This window comes from Gavia stellata, chromosome 36 (assembly GCF_030936135.1).
Source record: "Gavia stellata isolate bGavSte3 chromosome 36, bGavSte3.hap2, whole genome shotgun sequence".
Taxonomy (NCBI): Eukaryota; Metazoa; Chordata; class Aves; order Gaviiformes; family Gaviidae; genus Gavia; species Gavia stellata.
Window position 1 is genome coordinate 1,690,346 of NC_082629.1, and position 22,930 is coordinate 1,713,275.

Below are 22,930 nucleotides of genomic sequence, written 5' to 3' on the forward strand. Positions count from 1 at the left end.
CATCCAAGAGCTTGCTCCACGCAGAGCTCTCCGCGGAGCACCCACCTGAGCAGTGTGGAGGAGGCAGCTCCCACCTCGCCGTTCTAAGGAGGAGGATGATGATGAGGAGGAGATCCACATGATGTTGGGGGCCGGGGGTCCACAGATGACCAGGTTCCATGGGCCGCGTGGCTCCTGACGTCCTGGAAAAGGTGATTTGGGGTTTGCGCCAGCGGCTGCCAGCGGAGAGGTGCAGCGTGAGGCCGGGTGCCCAGTGAAGCTGCTGCTGGTCCCTGTGGTTGGGGGTCCCGGCCGGTCCCTGTCCGTCGGGGCCTCACCACTCACCTGTGCCAGGGCCGGTGGGGAGGGACCATCCCCTCCGAGCTGGAGGCCTTTGCCCGTGGCTGCAGGTGCCTGCAGCTCCTCCCTTATAAATAAGCACAGGGTCTATTCTGGGTGCTCGCCGTGCGGCTCCAGCTGAACCTGCGGAGCGAAACAATGGGACCTGGTGTCATAAATCCCCGGGTGGTGGAGATCCAACGGCGCGGTGGTGCTGAGTTCCCACGGGGTAAGCTGCTGCCTTGTGTCACGGGGCTGCGGCCGGGGTCTGTGTGAGTGCCCTCAGCCTCCGCACCCGTGAGGAGCCCGGGCTGCTGCCGAAACAGCACCAGGGCGCAGTGCAGGGGGGTGAGACGAGCAGCTTTCGGCAGGGAAGTCACCCCGAGGAGGGATGAAGCCAGGCTGGATGATGTGCTCGGGACTGAGGCTGTCGCTCCCGGCCTGCGGAAGGGACTGGCCCCGGCGGTGCCGGGCTGAGCTGGCGAGGGAGAGGCGGATCCGTTCCCAGAGCGGATTCCAGCAGTGGTTGCTTCAGAGCTCAATGATGTTTGCAGGGGAAGAAGCCAGTCTCGCTGGCAGAGGAAGGCCGAGCTGCAGACGGTGAGCCGGTCCCTCTGCTTCCCCCCGTCACGGGCAGGGGGGTAGCACCGAGGGTGGGCAGCTGCGGCGCCAGTCCTGGTGAGATGCAGGGGGATTCCCCCCTGTGCTGTGGGGTTCCAGGGCAGCAGGAGCTGAAATGAGCATCGTGCCCCAGTGCTGCCGCTGGAGCGGGTCCTGCTCTCTGCCCTGGCCTCATCATGGGCTGTGTCGCTGTCGGGATGGGGATTTCTGTTCAGAACAGTTAAAATACTTCTAAAATTTTCAGCCCTGCCTCTAAGCTGGTGAGAGCAACGCTTGGCTGGAGTGATCCTGAACCTCATCCATGCCCGGCCTCATCCTGCGTGAGCTCTCCTGGTGCCTTTCTGGATCAGACCAAAGAGAATTGGCAGGAGTCTGGCAGCCCGGGCTGCGCCAGCTGCTTCCCAGCCGGTCATGCCGAGCAGAGCTGTGCTTGGGATGCTGCTGAGGCCGTTGCTGAGCTGTCCCCCTCCTGAGCAGTGCTGGAGGAGGGAGGCAGCATTCCCTGCGCCCGGGTGAGCGCTGTGCCGATGAGTGTTTGTGTTCCCAGGGCTTTGCTGTGCCTTGGGGGAGGCGAGGGCCACCCTCCTTCTCCTGGAAGGGTCTGCGGATGGCTGGGTCGGGGTCCGTGCCGCACAAGCGCTGTGGTTAGCGAGTGTTTCCTGCCAGGCTTGTCCGGCTGTAGCCCTGCTTACGTCTTCAGGCAGATGGGGAAGGGGAACCGGCAACAAACAACTTGCTGCTTGTTGGTTCTGGTCTCTGCGATCCTCGTCCTGTTGCCTGCTTGGCCACGCCGGCGCAGATAAATCTCTGCTGCGGCCCCGCAACCTTGGGACTGGAGTGTCACAAGGGAGAGTGAGATTAGCTCCTAAAGAAAGATAAAAATCCTGCTTTCTCCCACTTCCTCTGGGTGTGTGAACCATAGAACACGAAACTCCGGCTGCCCAGTGACCCCCTGGCTCTTGTCTCTTCTTTGAGTGCCCCTCCCAGCACCCACCCCCTCGGGCTTTGAGGAGCCGCGTCGTTCCGGGTGCTGCACTTGATCCTGCTGATGCCTGGATTTGAGCGGGCAGTCTGCTCCGCAGGCAGGGATCCTGAGCGCCGGCTGCCAGCGTGGGGGCAGAGGGCAGCCCCAGCCGGGCAGAGCTGCCCAGCCGGCATTGGGCTGGTGCTGGTGGGGCACGCGGCCGGCTGCCATGCTTCATCCCGGCGGGGGGATGCAGTCTGCACCCCCAGCCCAAGCGGCTCTGTCAGACCCCTGCTGCTCGTGTCTAGTGTGGAAAACGGCAAAAACGGGGGAAAAAACCAACAAACCAGGGCTGAGGAACTTCAAGGCAGAGCCAGGGAGTTTTTTCCAACCCCTCCTCCTGGCCGGCTGGTGGGGAGGCAGCCGGAGCAGCTGTGGCATCTCCCCGGCTGCTGCATAAACAAGAGCGGTGCGGGCCTGGAGCTGCTCGCTGCCGGCTGGCCGCTCTCCTGCCACCCCTTCGCCGCTGCCCCAGCTCCTCGTCTCCGGCGGCGCGGCGTGTCCCGGCCCGGGGGCTGCTTGCCGCAGCCGGCAGCAGGAGCTCTGGGAGGACTGCTGACTCACTCCCAGCCTCCTTGGCTGCGAGGATCCCGTCTGCCTGGCGCTCGGATTAGCTCCTACCGACCAAATTGCTGCTCCGTGAAATCCCTCTGGAACAGAGGCTCGGGGAGCAGAGCTGTGGCCTGCAGGTCTGTGCCGCGTGCTGCTGTGGGGCGCCGGGGGAAAGACCCCACGTGGGGGGAGAGGCCCGGGAGAAAGACCCCGTAACGAGGAGCATGTTCTAGCTTGAGGCAAGAAGAGTTTTGCCCGCTAAAGCTCGGCAGAGCGTGTCTCCGTGGACGTGATACGGTCCCAGGGGGAAGCGGGAGCATTACCCTGTGTGCGCTCAGCGTGCCGACGGCTCTCTCCTCCTTCCAGAACAGCCGAGCGGATCGAAGGCCTGCACCCAGCCCCTGCCCCGTGCGGACGCCTCGGTGCCTTCCCGGCTCTCCGGTTAGCAGGGCGCGCGGCGCCAGCAGCACCCAGGCCATGACCAGCCGAGGAGCCGCCAGGCCGAACGGGCAGTCCCAAGCCAGTAAAATCTGTCAGTTCAAGCTGGTGCTGCTGGGCGAGTCGGCGGTGGGGAAATCCAGCCTGGTCCTGCGCTTCGTCAAGGGCCAGTTCCACGAGTACCAGGAGAGCACCATCGGCGGTGAGTCGGCGAAAGGCGCCTGTCGTGGGCGCTCCCGCACCCTTGAGTAACGCTCTCGGGTGCTCGCAGCCCTGTCTCCACGGCTTTGCCTCGCGCTGGTTTTATTTCCCATTAAATATGAGCCCCCGCCAGGCTCTGAGCCCTTGCCCTGCAGCCGCGGTACGTAGACCGGGCGTGCGAGTGCTCGGCAGCCAGCGCTCCACATGTGAGTCAGGCTGTAGCCACAGTCCTCACACCTCATCCTGTGGTCTCGCGGCGGTGGGTGGTGACGCTTCGGTGAATGCGGCGATCCCTCGGCACGGGAGCCCTTGCCGATCCCCCGATAAGCACGCTGCTCCCCCAGAGCAGGCGGGATTTTTTTTCTTAGCGAGCCTGAGTGGTGGCCAGGCTCGACGTGGCTAACGGGCTCAGTTATCGGGCTACTCCACCCAGACAGTTCTGGAGCCGGCTCTGGGGTCAGGGTGCACCCAGGTCTGCATCCCTTCTGGGGCTGGACTGGGGGTGCGGGGAGGGTTCCCCGCTGCCCGGTGGGTACCTGCCCACGGTGGGGGCGGCCGATGATACGATGCTAACACCGCCTTTCCTCCCGACAGCGGCGTTCCTTACACAGTCCGTCTGCCTGGATGACACAACGGTAAAGTTTGAGATCTGGGATACGGCCGGACAGGAGAGATACCACAGTCTGGCCCCGATGTACTACCGGGGGGCACAAGCTGCCATCGTGGTCTATGATATCACCAACCAGGTAGGGTCCCCCTCCGCGCTCCTCGGCTGCCAGGTGTAAGGCACCTTGGTTAAACTGCCCGGGAGCGAAGGCCTGGACAGCTCAGGGGGTGCTGGTGGCTGCGGGGGTCTCCCAGGGGCCACCTCCTCGCGGGGAGGCAGGGGCGGCTCTTGCCGTGGCGGGGGTCCCTCTAAGACACCCACCTTGCAGCGCAGCGGTGGGACGAGCCTTGAGTTCCCACCTCTGCTCCTAGGAAACATTTGCACGGGCGAAGACATGGGTGAAGGAGCTGCAGAGACAAGCCAGCCCCAGCATCGTGATCGCCCTCGCGGGCAACAAGGCTGACCTGGCCAGCAAACGCATGGTGGAATATGAAGTACGTGTTGTCCCGAGGCTCTTCCGGGCCGGTGCGAGCTCCCCTGCCTGTCCCCGTCCCCCCTCAGCGCTGCTGCGGGAGATGTGCCGGGGCTTTGGCCGCCGGACCCTCACCCGGCTGTTCGCGTCTCTTCCAGGAGGCGCAGGCCTACGCAGATGACAACAGCCTATTGTTCATGGAGACGTCGGCCAAGACAGCGATGAATGTGAACGACCTCTTCTTGGCCATCGGTGAGGCTCCGGGAGTGGCTGGGGGGCGAGGGTGGGGTGTAAGGGGGTCTGCCCAGGGTGCCGCTTCCCCCCCAGAGCTTTTTGAGCAGAGCTGGTATCTGTCCTGCCCTCCGGTGAGCGCAGCTCCTCGTGGCCCGGCAGCGGCTGTGCCACGGGCTGCGGCGCTGCTATCGGGGCTCAGCACCGAGGCTGACGCTCCGTGCAAGAGCAGCTCGAGGGGAAACAGCTCCTTCCCCCTGGGGAAGCGCCTGGCGGGCGCGTGGGCCGTGCTGGTGCGGCTGGGATGGCTTCAGGGTCGCTGCTGCACTCAAGACAGGGTCCTGCCAGGACCCAAAACCCGCAGCAGCGGGGCTGTGCCGGGGGGACGGTCCCCATCCCGCCGCTGCCATCTCGCCCGTCTTCCCCCTCCAGCCAAGAAGCTGCCAAAGAGCGAGCCCCAGAGCACGAGCGGAGCGGCGGGCCGGAGCAGAGGCGTGGACCTGCACGAGCAGAGCCAGCAGAACAAGAGCCAGTGTTGTAGCAACTAAAGGGCGGCCTCCGCCAGCGCCCGCGCGAGAGGAAGAGCTAAGATATAACCTCCATCCCCGTCCACCACACCTCACCTCCATAACGGCACACCGAGAAACCCGTCTGAACCAAAACCCTCCCGAGAGCTCCCTCTAACTGCACTTTTTAATGCTTCAAAACCACCACCAGACACCCGTTACCACCATCCCGAAGGCAGTGGAACTAGATCAGCCGGGGACTTAACTTCCAAAAAAACAAACTCTTCTTCACTTTGTATTATAGGTGCAAATAGCGACCTAATATTCCGATTTCTCCCTCCACCTTCCTCCCTCTCCCACCTCCCTCTCTGCTCTGGTAAATCTGGGTTCCCCTTCACGTCTCTCCTTCCACCCTCCCCGTTAGAGCTGGGGCAGGGAGAGACCCGAGGAGGTGGCAGCATCGGCCTCGGAGGTTCACGCTGTGGTGAAGCAGCCGGAACCAGAGACCTCCGGAACACACGGGATTTTTCCGAGGGGGTCTGTCATGGATTTCTTCTTAATTTTTTTTTTTCCCTCCTGTTTCTTCTGTTTGGCTGTCGGGGGGGAGGAAAGCTGCAGTGTCCTTAATTTCTTCCTAGGTGGCCTTTTTTGCTGGAGGATCGGAAGTGCCTGGGGACTTTTTGTAGGGGAGGGGGGAAGCGGGGCGACCGCCGGACCCCAAGCACTGCTCGCCGTGAAGCCGCCACGGGCAACCCTTCCCCACTGCTCCACCTTCCCCCATAGAGCTGTCGCACCTTATCGCTGCGGCCGCCCCGTGAGCCGTGTCCCTCCGGTGATCCCGATGCCGCCGGGGCGTGAGCAGCCGTGCCGGCGGCGACAAACCCACTGCTCTCTGCTCTTGCGCCGCGGTTTGTCCCTGGCCGGTGGCGGGCGAGGGACATCTCTGGTTTGCACTTTAGTGGTGGAAATGTCCGGTTAAGATGCACCTTGGTGGGTTTTTTTGGTTTTTTTTTCCCCTTTTGGTCCTGTCGGGCCCGAGCCCTGGGGGGGAAGGGGGCACTGTGCTGCTTGAGTTTGGTTTCTGCTTTTCCGAAGGAGCTTTCTTGGCCGGAGGAACCCGCGGCCGCGCTCGGAGAGTCGGGGCGTTACCAGGTGCCGTCGGTCTGTCCCAGCAGCGGAGAGAAAGGGCCCCTCGCAGACCCCCCTCTCCGGGGAGAGGCAGGTGGCCCCCCCAGCGCTGTGCAGGCGCCTCTGGTCAGGGTGCTGCAGCACGAGGGGACACCCCAAAGCGGGGACACCCCAAAGGAGCAGCACATCTGCAGAGGGCAGCAGCGCCTGGGCCGTGGGTCCCTGCTCCGCAGCCGGCCCAGGGCCGCATCCTGTCGCTCCCAGCACCTGCCCGCAGCACCCCGCTCTGTGCGTGGGGCTTTGGGGTCAGGCCAGCCCTCCTGCCCCCCCCCACCCCGGGGGGGTCCTGCTTGCAGGGTGGGAGGGCTCTGGGGACCCTCCAGGGCCGTGGGTCAGCGTGGGACCCGCTCGCTCCTGGGGCGGTGGCTGTGGGGTGGAGGGACCCGTCTCGTATGAAGCCCCCCCCAGGCAGATAAACCCCCTCCCCAGCCCCCGCCGTGGGGCAGCCCCCCAGGGAGGGCCTGGCTCCGCTTGCGGCCCTGGCCCGAGCCTCCTGCCACGGTTGTGTCTTCTCTGGAGCTGGGGTCTGGCTGATGGAGCCCCCCCCCCCCGAGTCGGTGACCTGTGTTTAACCGGGGACCCCGTTCCCCCGCCACGGTGACCCTAAACCTGCCCGGACCATGCCCCCAGCCCCACGTCTCCCCCCACCATCTCCTGGCCAAAACCCTGGACCAAATGGGGACACTGCAGCTTTTCTCACTCTTGTTTTCTTTTTTTCCTGCTTCTTCTATTATTATTATTATAATTATTATTATTTTTGCTTTGAGAAAGCTCCTCCAATTGCATTTAAATAATCATGGTAACAGAACTCAACCGCTGATTTACCGATGTATTTAATGTAAGTAAAACCAAACAAAAAAAGGAAGGAAAAAAAAAAAATAATACCTCTGTGTGCTCAGGGAGGGATTTGGGGGGGGTTGAGTTGCTCACCGCCTTCTCCCGGTTGTTGGCACCGGGCAGGAGCCGGAGCCGTCGCTCCGCGACGGCTCCGGCTCCTGCCCGGTGCCAACAACCGGTGCGAGGCCCCAGCCCTGCCCTGATAACGCTTATCGGAGTGGCCAGCTGGGCGGCGAGCCCCGGGTGTTGGCCACCGCCCGCCCGGGGAGAGGAACGGGACAGCCCCCGGTTGCCCACGGGGAACGGGGCCCCGGTGGTACCGCTGGCCCTTTAAATCCCGTCGGCGTCGCCCCTTTAAGCCCCCCTCCGCTGTTGCCCCTTTAAGGCGCTGGTGGACCCCTCTGCGGGTCCAGGCCACGCCCACGCCGCCCCTCGGGGCTGGAGGGGGGGCGTGGCTGGCGGGCTCGTCCCCCCGTTGAGGCCACGCCCATCGCCCCTCTCTTAAAGAGGCAGCGACGGGCGCGACGTCGCGTTACCGGAGCCGTAACGCAAGTGCGTGGCGGGGCGAACCGGGACCGGGATGGGGTTTGGGGGGGACACCGGAGCGAGGGGGCGGGGATGCCCCGCGCAGCTCCCTGGTGCCCGGTTCCCCCGGGGCCGGGGGGGGGGTCCTTCGGTGCCGGTTCCCGGTAACGGTGCCCGGTGCCCGCTCTTTCCCGTCCAGGTGCCGCCGCGATGCTGCTGCTGCTCCGAGCCGTCGCCGGGCGCAGGTAGGAGCCGCCCCGTCGGGGCTCCCCGCGGACCCCCGTGCCGCCCCCCCCCGCCCCGGGCCGGTCTCAGCTCCGCTCTCCCCGCAGGCTCCCGCCGCTGCCGCTGCTCCGCCGCGGCTGCTCCCGGTTCCCCGTCGGCAGCCCGGCCGTGGGGGGACGCCGGGGGGCGGCCCCGGTGCTGGCGGCGCTGCTGGGCCTCGGAGCCGTCCTGGCCTACGGAGAGCGGCGGCGGCGGGTGAGCGGGAGCGGGGGGGGGGGCGGCACCGGGGGAGGGAGAAGCACCGGGACGGTGGGGGCCCGGCAGCGGGGGGGATGCTGAGCACGGCGGGGGCAGCACCGGGATGCCCGGGTCCCCCGGGGGGGCGGATACCCCTGGGTCCTTCTCGAGGGGGGGCACCGGGGGGGGGGGGGGGGGCAGTGGGACAGCGGGGTCCCGGGGGGGGTGGCACGGGGGTGCCCGGATCCTCAGGGACACCCCCCATAGCCCTTCCGTAGCCCGGGGACACCGGGGTCCAGCTGGGGGGGGGCAGCGGGTGCCCCGTCCCCCCCCCTCCGGCTGCGCCTCGTTGCCCTGGGGCGCTGGGTTTGGGGGAGAGCCCAGGGTGCTGGCGGAGGGGGGGCACGGGGGTGCAGCACTCCCCGCTGACGGGGCCGGGGTCCCCCAGGGCGCCCAGGCGGCCCAGGCCACCCCCGCCCCCCGCTACCCCCTCTACACGCGGGAGGAGGTGGGGCGGCACCGCTCCCCCCGGGACCGCGTCTGGGTGACCCACGGCACCGAGGTCTTCGACGTCACCGACTTCGTGGAGCTGCACCCCGGGGGGGCCGACAAGGTGCTGCTGGCGGCCGGCGGGGCCCTGGAGCCCTTCTGGGCCCTCTACGCCGTCCACAACGAGCCCCATGTCCTGGAGCTGCTGCGGGAGTACAAGGTGGGGGAGCTGCACCCCGAGGAGGCGCCGCCGGCCCCCGAGGCCGCCCAGGACCCCTTCGCCGGGGACCCCCCCCGGCACCCCGGGCTGCGCGTCAACAGCCAGAAGCCGTTCAACGCGGAGCCGCCGGCGGAGCTGCTGACCGAGCGCTTCCTGACGCCCAACGAGCTCTTCTTCACCCGCAACCACCTGCCGGTGCCCACGGTGGACCCCGGCTCCTACCGGCTGCGGGTGGAGGGGCCGGGGGGCCGGGCGCTCTCGCTGTCGCTGGCCGAGCTGCGCAGCCGCTTCCCCAAGCACGAGGTGACGGCCACGCTGCAGTGCGCCGGCAACCGCCGGACCGAGATGAGCCACGTCCGCCCCGTCAAGGGGCTGGCGTGGGGCATCGGCGCCATCAGCACGGCCCGCTGGGGCGGCGTGCGGCTGCGCGACGTCCTGCTGCACGCGGGCTTCGGGGAGGAGCGGGAGGGCGAGTGGCACGTCTGCTTCGAGGGGCTGGACGCCGACGCCGGGGGGGCCCCCTACGGCGCTTCCATCCCCTACGGCCGCGCCGTCAGCCCCGCCGCCGACGTGCTGCTGGCCTACGAGATGAACGGCGAGGAGCTGCCCCGCGACCACGGCTTCCCCCTGCGCGTGGTGGTGCCCGGCGTGGTGGGCGCCCGCAGCGTCAAGTGGCTGCGGCGCGTGGCCGTCAGCCCGGCCGAGAGCCCCAGCCACTGGCAGCAGAACGACTACAAGGGCTTCTCCCCCTGCGTGGACTGGGACACGGTGGACTACTCGGCGGCACCCGCCATCCAGGAGCTGCCGGTGCAGTCGGCCATCACCCACCCGCGCCCCGGCGCGGCGGTGCCGGCCGGGGAGCTGACGGTGAAGGGCTACGCCTGGAGCGGCGGCGGGCGGGAGGTGGTGCGGGTGGACGTCTCGCTGGACGGCGGCCGGACCTGGCGGGTGGCACGGCTGGCGGGCGAGCGGCCGGTGCCAGGGCGCGCCTGGGCCTGGGCGCTGTGGGAGCTGCAGGTGCCGGTGACGGCGGGTGCCGAGCTGGAGATCGTCTGCAAGGCGGTGGACGGCAGCTACAACGTGCAGCCCGACACCGTGGCGCCCATCTGGAACCTGCGCGGGGTCCTCAGCAACGCCTGGCACCGCGTCCGCGTCACCGTCGGCCGCTGACCGTCCCGGCAGCTTTCCCCCGCTCGCCCGCGGCCGCTCAAAGGTCGCCGCTTTTTACAGCCCGCGACGTGTGAAAGTGGCTCCATAAAGATTGCGCAGTTTTAGGGACTCAGCGGTTTCCTGGGGCAGCGCCGGGGCGGGGGGGGGGACACACGGGGAGGCCCTGGGGGACCCCCACAGCCCCCCCGGCCCTACAGAGCAGCTGCCCCATAGCTGTGGGGCCCCTCTGTCCCCAGGTGACCCCGGGACCCCCCAGACCCTACGTGACCCCCGACCCTGCGGGGTTCATGCCATGACCCTACAGCCTCCAGGGACCCCCCCGGACCCCCCGGGACTCTACAGCCGCCCTGTGGACCCCCCCGCCCCCCAGCCGCGGCCTGCACGGCCCCCGCAGCCCTCCCGGCCCTGCGGCCTCCCTGCCCCGAGGGGACCCCCCCGGTGTCCCCCCCCCCCGGTACCGGGCCCCTGGGGCCACTCACGGGCGCCCCTTGATGGCCGCCTCGGGGGGGGTCCCGCCTACCTCCCGGTGCGTCGCCGGTCCTGCCCGTGAGCCCGTCCCCGCCGCATCCGTTATCGATTATCGGTTCTGGGTTATCGGCTATCGATTACCGGCCCCGCACAAGCCCCTCCAGGTCCATCGATGCCCTCGGCGCTCCCCGTTCCGCACCGCGCTCGGCGCTCTCGGCGCTCCGCTGCCCGACCCTGGGCGGCCGGCGGCCGCTCGATGCGCCGGCGCTCGGCTGAGCCCCCCGTGCCGGCCCATGGCGGCCGCGGCGCCCCCCTGCCGGCGGCTCGAGGGCGTCGGCGCTCGGCTGCGTGGCCTGGCTGCGCGCGGGGGCCGGAAGTGGCTCGGGGCGGGCGGGGGGGCCCGGGCCCTCCTCAGGTGAAGCCGCCGCCGATGGAGCCGCCGCCGCCGCCGAGCCCCTGAGCCCCCCCGCCGCTCCCCCACGCCCCGCGGCCGGGCCGGGCCGGGGGGGCTCTCCCCGAGCCCCGCCGGTGAGAGGGGGGCGCTGTCGGGGCGCCGGGCCGGGCGGGGTGGGGGGCAGCTGGGCCGGGGGCGATGGGGGGGGGGGGCAGCTGGTTTGGGGGGGGGCGTGGGGTGTGACTAGGCCGGGGGGGGCTGTCTGGGGTGGGGGGGCGATGGGGGGCAGTTGGGGCGGTGGGTCAGGCTGGGAGGGCCGTGGGGGGAGCTGGGCCGGGGGGCTCGCCGTGGGGTGGGGGCCGCGGGAGCTGCCCTGGGGGTCGGGGGTCTCTTCGGGGGGGGCGGCTTGAGCGGGGGGTCGTGAGCCCTTGGCTGGGGGTGTCTGTCTCCTGCGGGCTTGTGTCTGGGGGGGTGTCACGGTTCTGAGAGGGGTCTGTACCTCGGCGGGGGGGGCAGAGAGCAGGAGGTGTTTTGGGGAGGTGCGGGGCCCCCGCGGGGGGGGGGGGGGGGGCTGCGCCCTGAAATCTTCCCCGAGCCCCTTCCCCCAGGACGGCTGGGGGGCCGGAGCCGGGCCGGGATGGGGCGGGGGGTGTCCCTCCTTGCAGGGGTGCAGCCCCAAAACTCGGCCGCTCCGGAGGACGAGGGGGCTGGAGGCGCCTCGCCCCCCTCACCGGCACCCGGCCGCGGGGGTCCCCACCGGCGGGGAAGGGGACGCGGGGGCCCCCACCTCGGTGCCAGAGCAGCGCGGTCGATGAAATGACATTTCTGGGAAACAATGGGCTTCACCGGAGGGACGGCGGCGTTCGGGGCGGCTGTGGCCCTGGGTGCGGGGGGCAGCGGGGAGCCCCGCTGAAGTTCTTGTCCCTGTTCTCTGGAGGGATCCGTCCGTCCGTGTTTGGGATGGTTTCCCTCCGCTTCCCTCCCTGCTCTGCGTCCGTTTTCTGGAGCATCTGGGTTTGGGGGGGGTGTGTTAGAGGACATTCCTTTGGGGTTTTAGGGTAAGCCTCTTCCGAGCACTTCTACTCCTCTGTAACGCACCTGCGCCGGGGGCTCCGGGGTCACGGTTGCTGCGGGCACCGCTTTTGGGGTGAAGCTGTCGGCTCCAGGCAGGGTTCTCCCGACCAGCCTGTAAACACCGGAGCCTCCTCTTTGGTTGTGTGATGGGGTGCTCGGATGTGGGGTTGCCCGTTTTCACGTTGCCCAGCCGGTGTTCCCCACTGCTCCCCTCTGCCCCCCGCTACCGATTCTGCAGCAGCTCCGGAGACCTTCCCTGGGCAGGAGGGGCTGTGCCCTTCTTCCCCCCTGCGCAGGGGGGCACCAGGACGGGGCAGCGCGTGGCTCCGGCAGCTCGGGAGGAGCAGAGAGCAGGTATGAGTTCCCCAAAGCCCGGAGCCGGCGTCCCGGCTGCTGCCTGATTCTGTTCCTGTTGAACCCCTCCCGAAGAGAAGCTGCGGTGCCAACGACCAACTCGTTTTGCTCGCAGAGAGCAAGAGCGCGTCTGTCGTCGTTCCCAAACACGGGCTTTGTGCCGATGCCCGGTACCCGGTGCCCCGCAGGGATTGCCGAACGGGGACCCAGAGACCCTGGAGGGGGATGTGGGAAGAGGCAGCGGCTCTGGGGAAGCTCTTGGGCCAAAGCTCGTGGTTGCTCCTTGCGGAGCCTCAGCTTTTGGGTACGTGGTGGGTGCGTGGTGCTGCGAGAACAGGGGGACTTCCTCGGGCTCTGGCGCTTTGGGCCGGCAGCGTTCCTGTGCTGTGCTTTGCGCCTGGTGAGGCCGGTGTCCGTGGGGCGAGGGCGGCATCGTCCAGGAGAAGCTCACAGGTACCTTCCCGCTGCATATCGGGGTGCCGGTACAGACAAAATGGGGAGTGTCTGCCGGGTCGCACCCTGTGCCTTGGCTTAGGTGGAAGCTGTGCCAGGGGTGGGGGGAGAGGGTGTGCCGTGTCCTGCGGCACGGCTGGGGCGAGCGGCGGCAGGGCCGGGATAACGATTTTTGGCCTCATCTTGGCTTTCGCTTCCAAGGACTCCTGAGCGGCCTCAATGAGCCGGCGTGACAGGCGGGGCTCTGGAGCCCCTGTGAAGGTGTCGGTGTTCGGAGGAGCCGGGGAGCCAGCCAGCTGCTGGCCCCTGGAGCGCCAATTCTGTTTGCACAGCAGCGGCTTGTGCTCCCGAGGGGAATTACGGGAACCGCGGGGGCCCGACGTGGTCTCCGCGCCCAAGGACAGAGCGGGGTTATCTGAGGGCAGCGGACGCAGGACAGGCGCGAGGAGGGAGCATCCAGCCGAGGATTCATTTTTCTCTGCTCTCAGTGGATCAGTTCCATTTAAAACAGGCGTGAGCGTCGTTAGCAAAGTTGGGCTGCAAACGGTAGCATTGAAAGTGCAGCACGGCTTTCGCTTCCTAAAGGCCAGGGTCTCTTTCCTGCGGTCCGTATCTGTCCGTCTGTCCAAGTAAGCGCTGAAGAAGGAACTTCTCTTTCCTCCCTTCGCTGCCAGGGCAGTCTCCTAAAACGTCTTTTCATCTTTTGTAGGCTCAGCGTCGTTGCTCACGGTTATTATTTGTTCATATTGTGGTGGTGCCCAGAGGGCACAACACGGGTTTAGATGCTGAACAAAGACACGGTAGACGACGGCCCTCGGTTCGCTTTGAATTAAAACTTCGTTGAAGTCGCTGAGTCTTGGGAGCGTGTTTAAGACGAGGAATTTTACATTTTGCACTGTGCTGGTTTATAGTCCTTTTTCCATCAGCAAGCTTTTAAACAAAATTGTATCAATGAGCGGGCAAGGCTCATGTCCTGTCGTGTTAGCGTTAGGAGCAGTTCCAGCAGGGAGGAGCTTCTCCAGGCAGTGAATGTTGGTGAAAAACAGCGTCCCCGCTTCGGTGGGAGACAGCGCCTGGTGTCTCGCCTGCCTGCTGCTGCAGCTCGCTTCGATCGCAGATCCAGGGTCTGGAGCTGGACCCTCGGAGGGTTTCTCTCTCTTCCCCTGTTTTATCAAGCACTGAGTTTAGTTATAAAAAAGGATGGAAATTGCAGCCGTGTTTGCTCAGTTCTTGGGTTAAGGCACCTGAAAAGTGGGCGTTATCTGGGAGATGGTCTCCGGTCAATAACCTGTGGGGTCACAGGATGATATCAGACTTGTCTTCGTGTTTAGGACTCCGCTGCGGGGCTGGGCTCCTGCAGTCGGATGCAGCGGCCGCGTCAGCTCGGCTTTTGTGACAAACCCCGGCGCAGTGCTTAGCAGCGGGGTATGGGACGTTTTTCTGCCCGTCCCTAAAGCAGTAACCTAAGAATATACCTGTTGTCTCTCTCCCGCCAGCGCTGCATGGCGTTGCTTCGCTCCGGTGTAGCCTTGATTATAAATGTCGGAGGGGATGGAGGGTCTCTCCCCAGCTCAGCGGTGAGGAGCTGTCAGCTGTCGTAGTTCAGCTGCAGCTGCATTAAATCATTTTTTTTAGCAGTGATGCTTCGTCTTATTTAATAATGTATTTCAAGATATGGAAACAGTGGGAACTATATTATAATGGATAAAACATATCACAACGCTTTAATTTTTGCTTTTGGAAAGTGGCTCCGTTCACTTCTGCCTCTGTTGAACCCCTCGAGCCGTGGTCTTCCTTGGTGAGCGGGGCCCGGCTCCACCGGTGCCAGCTGCCGTAGAGCACCGGCACGCGCACGGCAGAGCCGCTTCCTCGGCGTTTAAATCGGGGATGCTCGCAGGTTGGGGGGCTCTCCGTGAAAGCAAGCCTTTCCCCTGCGCTGGGTTTTGAAGCATTTCCAATGACACAAACTTTGGTGTTTTTGAGCAGCTGGTTTGTTCAGCGACCTTCTATTTGCAGCAAAGGTGGAAAAAAAGTCCTCACGTTGGAAAATAAACGGCAGCTAATGGAAACAATGCTTGGGAAAAAGAAACGGCAGGGACCTTTACAGCGCCTACTAATTCTTACCCCGACAGGAGGCTCGAAGATGTTTGCCCCGAGCACATCTTCCCCCTGCGCGCGCCGCTCCTCTTCTCGCCGCGGGCTCGTTGGTTCCGGTGATGCCGGTCTCGCCAGCGCCGAGGCAAGCTGTCCTGCAGCAGGTCAGCGGGGAGCTGGGAGCCAAACCTCGGTACAGAGAGAGGCGTGACGGTGTCTGGGAGGGGTTCGGTGCGGCAGAAGCCGGGGAAGGCTGGGACCTGGGTGTCCGCACACAGGGCACCTCTCGGGAAGCAGTCCCTGCCTGCAAGCCACGCTGCCAGACCAGCAGAGGAACGGGTCATACCGAAGGGTTTTGATGTTTCTGGCTGGTTTCTGTGCGAGTCTGGCAGGCGCCGTGCGTTTACCCTCTGTGGGGGCTGGTGTTGTCATCTTAAAAAATCATCCGGCAGACACCTCGGTGTAATTGGGCTGGGGTGTCTTTTCCTGCCGTCGTGGTGTCTGGAGAAGTGTTTCGCTGCTGGTGCCGAACGTTCAGAATCCTTTCGCAGCGCTTGAGGTATAACCAGAAGCACCGGGGAGAAATTAAGAGAGAGAGGAGAAAATGGGGAAGAAAATAGGCTGGTTTCCTACCGACTGCAAGGCTAATAGGGGTTAAAACTGCTCCGGAGGCAGCTGATGGGAGCCCTGTGTCGGAGGGTGCGTAGAAGCAGCCTGCGGTGGGATCTAAGAGACTTTTCCTATCTCTGGGATATTTCTGCCATCCCAGGATTAAGCAAAGACCCGGCCCCTCTCCCGGTGCTGGAGGGGCACCCAGGCCTGGCCTTCTTCAGAAGCCTCTTGTTATTAGTGCAAAGGACATTCACAAATTGCATCCTGCTGAGATGGAGGTTTTTGTAAATTGGGCTAGTTCTGAGGACTTTTTTTTTTTTCCTTGCGTGTTGCCACTTGGGGAAAAGTCCTTATTTCAGAGGGGAGGAGAGCGTCGAGCAGCGCTGAAGGCACTCTGCTCTAATTTTAGTGTGCTTCTATCTCCGATTCCCAAGTTGATGATCACACCTGAAAGCTGGGAAGAAAGTCTGGAGACAGAGACGTGCTCTCTGCGCCCGACGGTCCAAAGTGTGGAGGTTTGTCCCCGGTCGAGTCCTCACCGCGCTGTCTGGCCCGGACCCCGCTCCGGAGAGAGGACAAACGCTGTGCTTCGGACTGGGGCTCTGCTCCGAGGGGGATCGGTGAGGGGTTGCCCTTCCTCCTGGAGATGGAGGGCGGCTGTCTGGTGCTGAGGGAGAGCTCGGAGGTGGCCAGCGTCGCTCCCGCTCCCTGTCGCCCCGGCACTGAGTGGGGACGAGCCGAAGCCATGTCCTTGGAAGCAGCTCCTTTCTCCCAGGGAAGTGTTTTCACCCAGGCGGTGGCTTGGGCTTTTGTCAGTCTGGCTGCGCAGCCTTTTTGCGGTGCTTTTCAAAATTAAAAGGGCTCTGGGAACAAACGACACGCAGAACCGTTTTCTAGCCAAAGGTTAATTACGGGCTGTCGTTACCGCAGAGCTATAGGTTCACGCGAGCTAGGTGCTTTTTTTAATTTGCAATTTTTTAAATTGCAATTCCTGCTTGCGAAGGCCTTGCGCTCAGCCAAAATTAAGGAAAATAACTGCTGATATGTGGCTCAGGGCTTCTGAAACGCTCCCAATGTTTTTCTCTGGGTCCCCTTTTAAAATACAAAGGAGCGAGGTATCAACCTCTTCTCTTGCACATCACCCCGTTAACATTAATGAGACCGTGTGCGTGAGTAGGAAGTAGGAGTTACAGAGCTGTCTCCTCAGCTCAGTTGTATTTGGCTGATTATTAGCCGATTACTTTGAGGGACATATTAATTTCTCGTTCTCGCTCCTCGCTGTCTGTGGCTTAGGGAGGACGCTGGGGTCCTGCTTGTCCCTGGCCTCAGCCACAAGCCCGGGGTGCGACGGGTCCCGGGGAGGCGGTGCGGGGTTTGGGAGGGGGCGATGCCGGCAGCTTTCCATGCCGTGTGTTCCCCCGCGGTGCCCGTTGGACAGTCGCTTGGCGCTTGGTCTTTTTTTTTTTGTTTTAAATTTCATATTTTCAAGGGCAGAGTACAGGAGAGGAAGAGCTTGCTGAATAAAATTGGTTTTTATTAGTGCGTTGCCGTGCCCTTTGCGCAAAGCAGGCAGATCTCTGAGCGGGTGTGCGCAACACAGAAAAGCAAAATTAAGGGTTCAAGAAAAATAAAGTTGCAGGATGCATTTTAAACCACAGTTCCTGTGTAACCCGGCGCTTGAGAGAGAGAGTTTTCAGCCTGAATTATTTTCATCTCTTGAAGTTAACGGCTGCTGTGGGGCGGGAGGGGGAACTCTGAAGGGCTGCACTTTTCCTTCGCTGCCCAGGCTGGGAGGCTGCCGGCGGGACAGAGTACGGCCCCGGGATGTCCTCCTCTGTCTCGGTGACAGAGACGGCAGGGAAGGGAATAGCACGGGAGCTGCAGCACTAGCCCACATGCTTCCTTATTTTGTGCAGCCCCTATAACTAATTTAAGTCCACACGCTGCCTCTGGCAGCCTGGGATACGAGGCACATTTTACTTGTGAATTCGGAGCAGGTCTGTGAGTCTGTGTCCCGCTGCCGGCGGGGAGATCGGAGCCGGTGTCTCCATCTCCCCAGTCAGGCTTCGGGACCTGTGGCACTGGGTACCAGTGATGGAGGGGGGTCCTCGCTTCGCCGGCCAGTCACCAAACCGTGCGGGGACGGCTGGAACGGCACCCTGGGCTGGACTGGGTGTAAACTGGTGCCCAGCTGGTGAAAGCCTCCCTAAAACCAGCGAGCCCCCGTGTGAGGTCTGCAGTTAAGTGGAGCGTGGTGAGAGCATTTCTTCTTAATTAACATCAAGCAAGTAGTCAGGTCCGATGGGGTAATAAGCCCAGCCGAATGCGCCTTGTCCGCATCTGCGCTTACCTCGAGTGGCGCGTTGCCAGGAGCGAGACTTGTACAACTTGGTTCGTTCAAGATGCGGTTATTGTTAAAAATCTGCTTTTAAAAGGGGCACCGTCAGCAGGAAGCAACCGATTTCTTTCAGTTCGGAAAAGGTACCAAGGTCCCCTAGAAGGCCCCGCTGTCCGCAGTATATCGGCTGATGGAGAAACGGAGGGGAGAAAGAACAGCGTTGCTGCTGCTGCTTGTGTGTGCTCACACTCTGCAAATCACGTTGATTTTCCTTTTTGAGGAGACAATTCATCTCCACAAATTATTGCTTTTTTTAATTGTTCTCTGCAGCAAATGCTCTGTTTCCGACCCTATCAACCGCCAATTAGAGCCAAGTCTAAACAGCAAAACTCCTGTTTCTAAAACTGGGCTCGTTTTGTTTCTTAAACAGCCAGTGTAATTGACAAATAAAAGCCATTTGAATGTATAAAATGTTCATTATCTCCGTGGGGTGCCGAGCAGCAAAATGTAAGGCAGATTTCCCTTTTATTTTGGTGTGGTCGTTGGAACGGCTGTTGCGAGGCTGCTCGGCAGAGCGTGGTGCGTTAGCGTTCGGTCTCCTTGTCCAAAACCCCGACTCTTTTCATTGATAAAATGAAGCCGAGTGCTTGGCCTACGCGCGTCCCGTGCTCGAGACTTCATCTCCCCGCTGCCACGTTGGGCGCGAGCGTGTCGGTTCCCAGCAGCTGCTCCTCGTCGGAGTGGGAGAAACGAATTGCTGGCACACCTCGCTGCCCGGCGCAGTGGCCGTCTGTCTGTCTGGACCGGTGACTCTCCAGCTCTTGGCTGTCCCAGGGGAGCTGGCAGCTGCTCTCCTCCCACCTCTGCCCGCTCCAAGTGTCCCAGGTTTGGCTTTAAGAGCTAACGCTGTTTGCCATGCACGCCGCAGAGCTGCGGTGGTGGTCTGCGTGCGGGGGGGATGAAACCCTCTGTATTTACCATGGCGTTCGTCCGCAGCTTCGCTGCTGGGACCACCGCTTGCTGCTGGCATTGGCATTCGCTCTCCAAGAGGAGAGCCTGGAAAGCACCGCTCGGATGGGGAGGATCAGTGTAGTCCACTGGGGTTGATGGTGTTAAGCCCTGGGCTGCAAAGCAGCGTTAAAGGAATTTGGGGTGAGTAACTCCTCTGCTCCGAGAAGCTGTTGGGCACTTTTACTGGAGGAGGAGAGTCCGAGCAGCTTCTGGAGGCTAACTCTGACTGAGCTCTGCTTTCTTTTTCAGCAAAGTACCTTAAAGATGGATATAGAAGACTGTAATGGACGATCTTACATATCTGGTATGTCTGATCTTGATTTTTGCCAGCTATTTTGGGTTGCTAACGTTTTAAGGTGCTCAGTCTCATCCTCTGGGTATAAGCTGTCCTGTGCTCGGTTGCTTTGCCCGAGGCTGTGCTGTAATCGCCATCACAGATTAAGCATTGAGGAACAGTGTTCAGAACGTCAGCGTGTTTCATTAGGTATCTGAGAAGTGTTAAAGCCCATGGCGTAATAAACAGCTAATTTAAAAAACGGTTCTTAGGCTGAGCCGTGGAAGTTTACGCAGAAGTTTATCTGCTTGTGTCTTCACCTGCTGATCTGGCTGCCGGCACGCCAGCGGTAGGTGAAATTTCAAGCCTTGCTGCAAGCTGAAAGGAAAACATATTTCCAGCGATGGCTGCGCAGTCCCAGTGCCGAGAGGTCTCGGGGAGGGTGGTCGTTCCTTCAGCGCTCTCAGCTGCGCTCACAAAACGGGCCGTTTAGTCCCACTCTCCGGTATGCCGAATGCACGATGCCGAACCCGCGACTGGAAGCAGCGTGGTATTTAAGACCCCCACAGGTGATCTCGGCCGCGTGCCTTGCCGAGTCCAGTGCTATTGTTTATCGGCGTGCGTTAAGATTAAAGCCAGGCTGAGTTCCAGACGTAAAGCCATGAGATGTCTGTGGGGAGAGAGTGGAGGCGGCATGGGGCTGGCCTAGATCTGGGTGCTGGAAGCTGCCAGCGTGCCGGACTGCTCTGTAACCGGCGGGGTCGCACGGACCGGAGCTGCCGTGCTGGGGGTCTCGCAGGCCCAGTGACCGTCTCCAGAGGGGATCCCGGTGGCACTGCAGGGATTTAGATTATCCGGTCGCCTGCAGGAACCTGCCTCGCAGCCGGTGTGGGCTGTAAGTGAAAGCTGGTTCGGTGGGATTTGTCCTTATCTCTAGGGGACTGGTGTTTGCCGTGTGAAAACACCTCCGTTTGTCCATCTTTGCTGGGGAGAAGAGGGGGATTAGAGTAAGACCTGATGCAGATTTAGAAGTGGCAAAGCCAAAAGAAACTCTCGCAATTACCTAATCCGTCCCCGGCGGCATGAGAGGTGGGAGGACGCCTCTGCGCGAGCCCTGCGAGCTGGAGGAGCTGGGGGGTGCCGGGGATGAATGGCTCAGCGGGGATGAAGGTCAGAAGTTGAAGCGTGTTGGAAGGGAGAGAGGACCCCGGCTGTTCTAACGAGCGGTTGCGGTGGCCGGGACTTGGTGCACTGACAGGGCTGCGCAGGGGACCTTGCGCAACACCCCTTCGCATAAATCACGTTACGTCTTGCCCGTTCTGACAAAGTTCATCCTCGGAGTTATGGTGTACTCCTTCTTTCTATGAAGATTTCCTTGGATCCCCGGAGGATCCCTGCTCGGGTTAGACGCTTGGCTCTTCTCAAAGCGCTTGCTGCAGTTTGCTGCTCGGGTTTTGGTTGCCAGGATGCCTCCGCTAAGTAACAACATGCTTCCCCGAAGCTGGCCGACCGCGCTGTGCCAGGGCGGCTGCCTGCTGAACGCAGCTGCTTTCTCAGCTTCGCTCGGCTTTCCGCTCAGCAGAAACGCGTCTGCCCGGCGCTCGCCACTGTCCTCCAGCGGAGTTTGGGGGCATGTGGGTGCTCTCGGTGCAGGGGTCCGTGTCTCCTGCAGATCTGCGGCTTTGCTTTTCCTCGGGGAGTCCCGTGGGTGAGCTCTCCCCTTTCCCCACGGTCCCTGCAACAGGTCCGTGTTTCCCCGTGAGCGTGGAGGTGCGGCAGCCCAGAAAGAAGGTCTGAAAAGAGGCGACAGAAAAAGCCCGTCTCCCTCGGTGCAGCCTGAATCCCTCTTGGGGTGCACATGAGCTTTCAGCGCTGGAAGTCCTGGGGGTCCGAGGTTTAAGCAGCTCCTGGGGTTTGGAGGGAAGGGGAGCGGTTAAAGGACGGGAGAAGGGAAGAGCGGCATTACAGGAGCTCTGTGGGGCCGTCCCAGCCGGGGTGGGCTTTCTTTTTTGAGTTTCCCAGTACCTGGGGAGTGAAGCCTGTGCTGCCCAGCCTGTCTGCCTGGCCTGGGGGTCAGGGCAGGCCTAAGGAAAATCAGCTAATCGTTGGGGTCAGGGTCACGGCCTGCCAATTAGCCGCTTCAGGCCACTGAGCTGCTGCGGATCCGAAATGGCTGGAGGAAACAAACAGCAGAGCTCTTGAAACTTGTTTCTGTGAAATATGTTTAATTAAACGAACTCTTAAAAAAGAAAAAGTTCACGTTCATCAAATAGCAAGGTAACCGAAAGCCCGGAAATTCTTCATGAATGTGAAATTCTTTTACTCCTTTGAATTCTTCACAGGAAAATAAGTCAGTTTTGAAACAGCTCTGGTAGAGGCAGAGTCGTTACCGCAAAGGGGTTAGGAACAAGGTGGAGGCGGGCAAGAGACCTCTCCACGCTGCGTGCTGGTTCCTCAGGTGACACCTCCTCAGGCTGTAAGTCCTTCTGTAGACGCTTAACCCAAAAAAGGGGCGTTCGGATCATGCAGATAACAGCTTTGCTCTCCGCTTATGTCGGCCCTGCCTGCTGGGCGGCATCGCCATTTCGCAGGTGGTAAGAAGGGCTGAGCACCTTGGTCCGTCCGAGCCGGCACGGCCCCATGCAGGGGAAAGTACCGGAGCAGCCTCATCATCCGCCCTGTCCCAGACCGAGGATGCCCCGTGTGGGCAGGGTGGCATCAGGTCCCTGTCCTGCCCGGTTTCCCACGGGATCCTGCCCTCCCTCGCTCCAGTCCTCTCCCTGGGATGGCCAAGCACCTTCGGAGGTCTGCCTCCGCTTCTGTTGCCCATGTGTGTGCATGTCAGAGGCTGATGGAAGAGGGGGGATGTTTTCAGGCCATCCCCCCGTGCTCTGCTCCCCAAAACAGCCCAAGTCTCCTCCATTTTACCCTCTTTTATTTGGGTGCCGGGCACCTGAGAACAGGGTTAAATGCTCTCAGCTCCTTGGATAACTGGGCTACAGACAGACGAACTATCTCTTGCGTGACGTTCAGGTTTCCATTTGTTTTTTTAGAGCAAATGAAATGTGACCCAATATTTCCTGAAAACTCAAGTCTGAAAAGTTATCAGAGAGGGAAATTGCTGAGAGACCGTCGAAACCAGGCGCTGGTTGCTCCCAGGGGTGGGATAGTGCTTCAGCTCTCGCTGTCGGCGTCGGGCAGCCTGCCCACCTTCCCGGGGCTCCGAGCCGCTCGCAGGAGCCATTATCGGGGGTCCTGGTGTCAGCCCCACTGCTGCACGGAGGGAAAAACCCCATCCCCGTGGGGGGTGTGTGTGATTTTCTGGAGGGGGGGTCCTGGCCGAGGTCAGTGCAGCTCTGCATGGGTTTGACAGTGATCCCTCCCAGGGGAGCAGAGGCTCTTGGCAATGCGAAGGTTTGCGCTAGCCTGACCCCTGTTTCAGGGAGGGCTGGGTGCCAAGGATCAGCTCAGTTATCCTGTGGTGCTTCCAGTCAGAAGGAGATTGGGAATCCTTTGGGATAAGAGAATCCTTTGGGATCCAGAGGATGAAGCTAGCTGGCCGAGGAGCTGAGCTTTGAGCTGAAAACGGGATGCCGTGCTCTGCTCTTATGCTTGAAGGGACCGAGGAGAAATTAACTTTTTCTTCTCCTTAATGTTTAACTGAAATTCTAGTTTGGGGTTTTTAACCTTTCTCCAATACATCGGAGATTGGCAGCAGCTGGGAACAGGTTGTAAAACAGTGCAACGTGGTTATTCCTGCTATCGGCACTTCCTGGATGCTTTATTAGTGAGCCCTGACCTCATCTTCAGGGTTAAACCTGGAGGGTATCTTTTTGTAAGAGGGGAACTGCACACCAAGGTAAGCTCACCTGGAAACGCTGCCTAAAAAAATTCCTTGCACCTCCAGCGCGAGGCTGTGGTCTCCTGTGTCATGGCTGTGGGCTCTGGCCGTTTGATACGGATACGCTTGTGTATGCAGAGTGTTGGGAAGGTGTGA

The 22,930-nt window shown here is 62.3% G+C and overlaps 3 protein-coding genes across 7 annotated transcripts in view; all 3 read left to right on the plus strand.

The window, feature by feature from the left end:
• Nucleotides 1-2,939: 2,939 nt before the first annotated feature.
• On the plus strand, nt 2,940-6,349 carry RAB5B (RAB5B, member RAS oncogene family). 5 transcript variants are annotated; one of them, XR_009484558.1, is made up of 6 exons: nt 2,940-3,155; nt 3,749-3,900; nt 4,133-4,255; nt 4,392-4,485; nt 4,897-5,507; nt 5,609-6,349. XR_009484558.1 is itself a non-coding variant. In XM_059832718.1 (5 exons), the coding sequence occupies exons 1-5, from the start codon at nt 2,993-2,995 to the stop codon at nt 5,010-5,012; spliced, it is 648 nt and encodes a 215-aa protein (XP_059688701.1). In that variant the 5' UTR covers nt 2,940-2,992; the 3' UTR covers nt 5,013-6,349. The 5 variants fall into 5 exon arrangements, 3 of the variants coding, with proteins under 3 accessions (XP_059688701.1, XP_059688702.1, XP_059688703.1); XR_009484559.1 differs by having other exon boundaries at nt 4,897-5,274; nt 5,395-6,349; XM_059832718.1 differs by having other exon boundaries at nt 4,897-6,349.
• A 610-nt stretch (nt 6,350-6,959) lies between these two features.
• Nucleotides 6,960-9,963, plus strand: SUOX (sulfite oxidase). Its single transcript, XM_059832701.1, has 4 exons — nt 6,960-6,996; nt 7,720-7,765; nt 7,853-8,000; nt 8,431-9,963. Exons 2-4 carry the CDS (start codon nt 7,731-7,733, stop codon nt 9,859-9,861), a joined length of 1,614 nt encoding a protein of 537 aa, XP_059688684.1. The 5' UTR covers nt 6,960-6,996; nt 7,720-7,730; the 3' UTR covers nt 9,862-9,963.
• Nucleotides 9,964-10,841: 878 nt separating this feature from the next.
• The window catches only part of IKZF4 (IKAROS family zinc finger 4), a 28,793-nt gene continuing 16,704 nt past the window's right edge, over nt 10,842-22,930 (plus strand). Inside the window, exons 1-2 of the mRNA XM_059832703.1 lie at nt 10,842-10,857; nt 18,909-18,963. Coding sequence (XP_059688686.1) covers nt 18,924-18,963 — 40 coding nt within the window. The 5' untranslated portion in view covers nt 10,842-10,857; nt 18,909-18,923. The remainder of the gene's footprint in view (nt 10,858-18,908; nt 18,964-22,930) is intronic.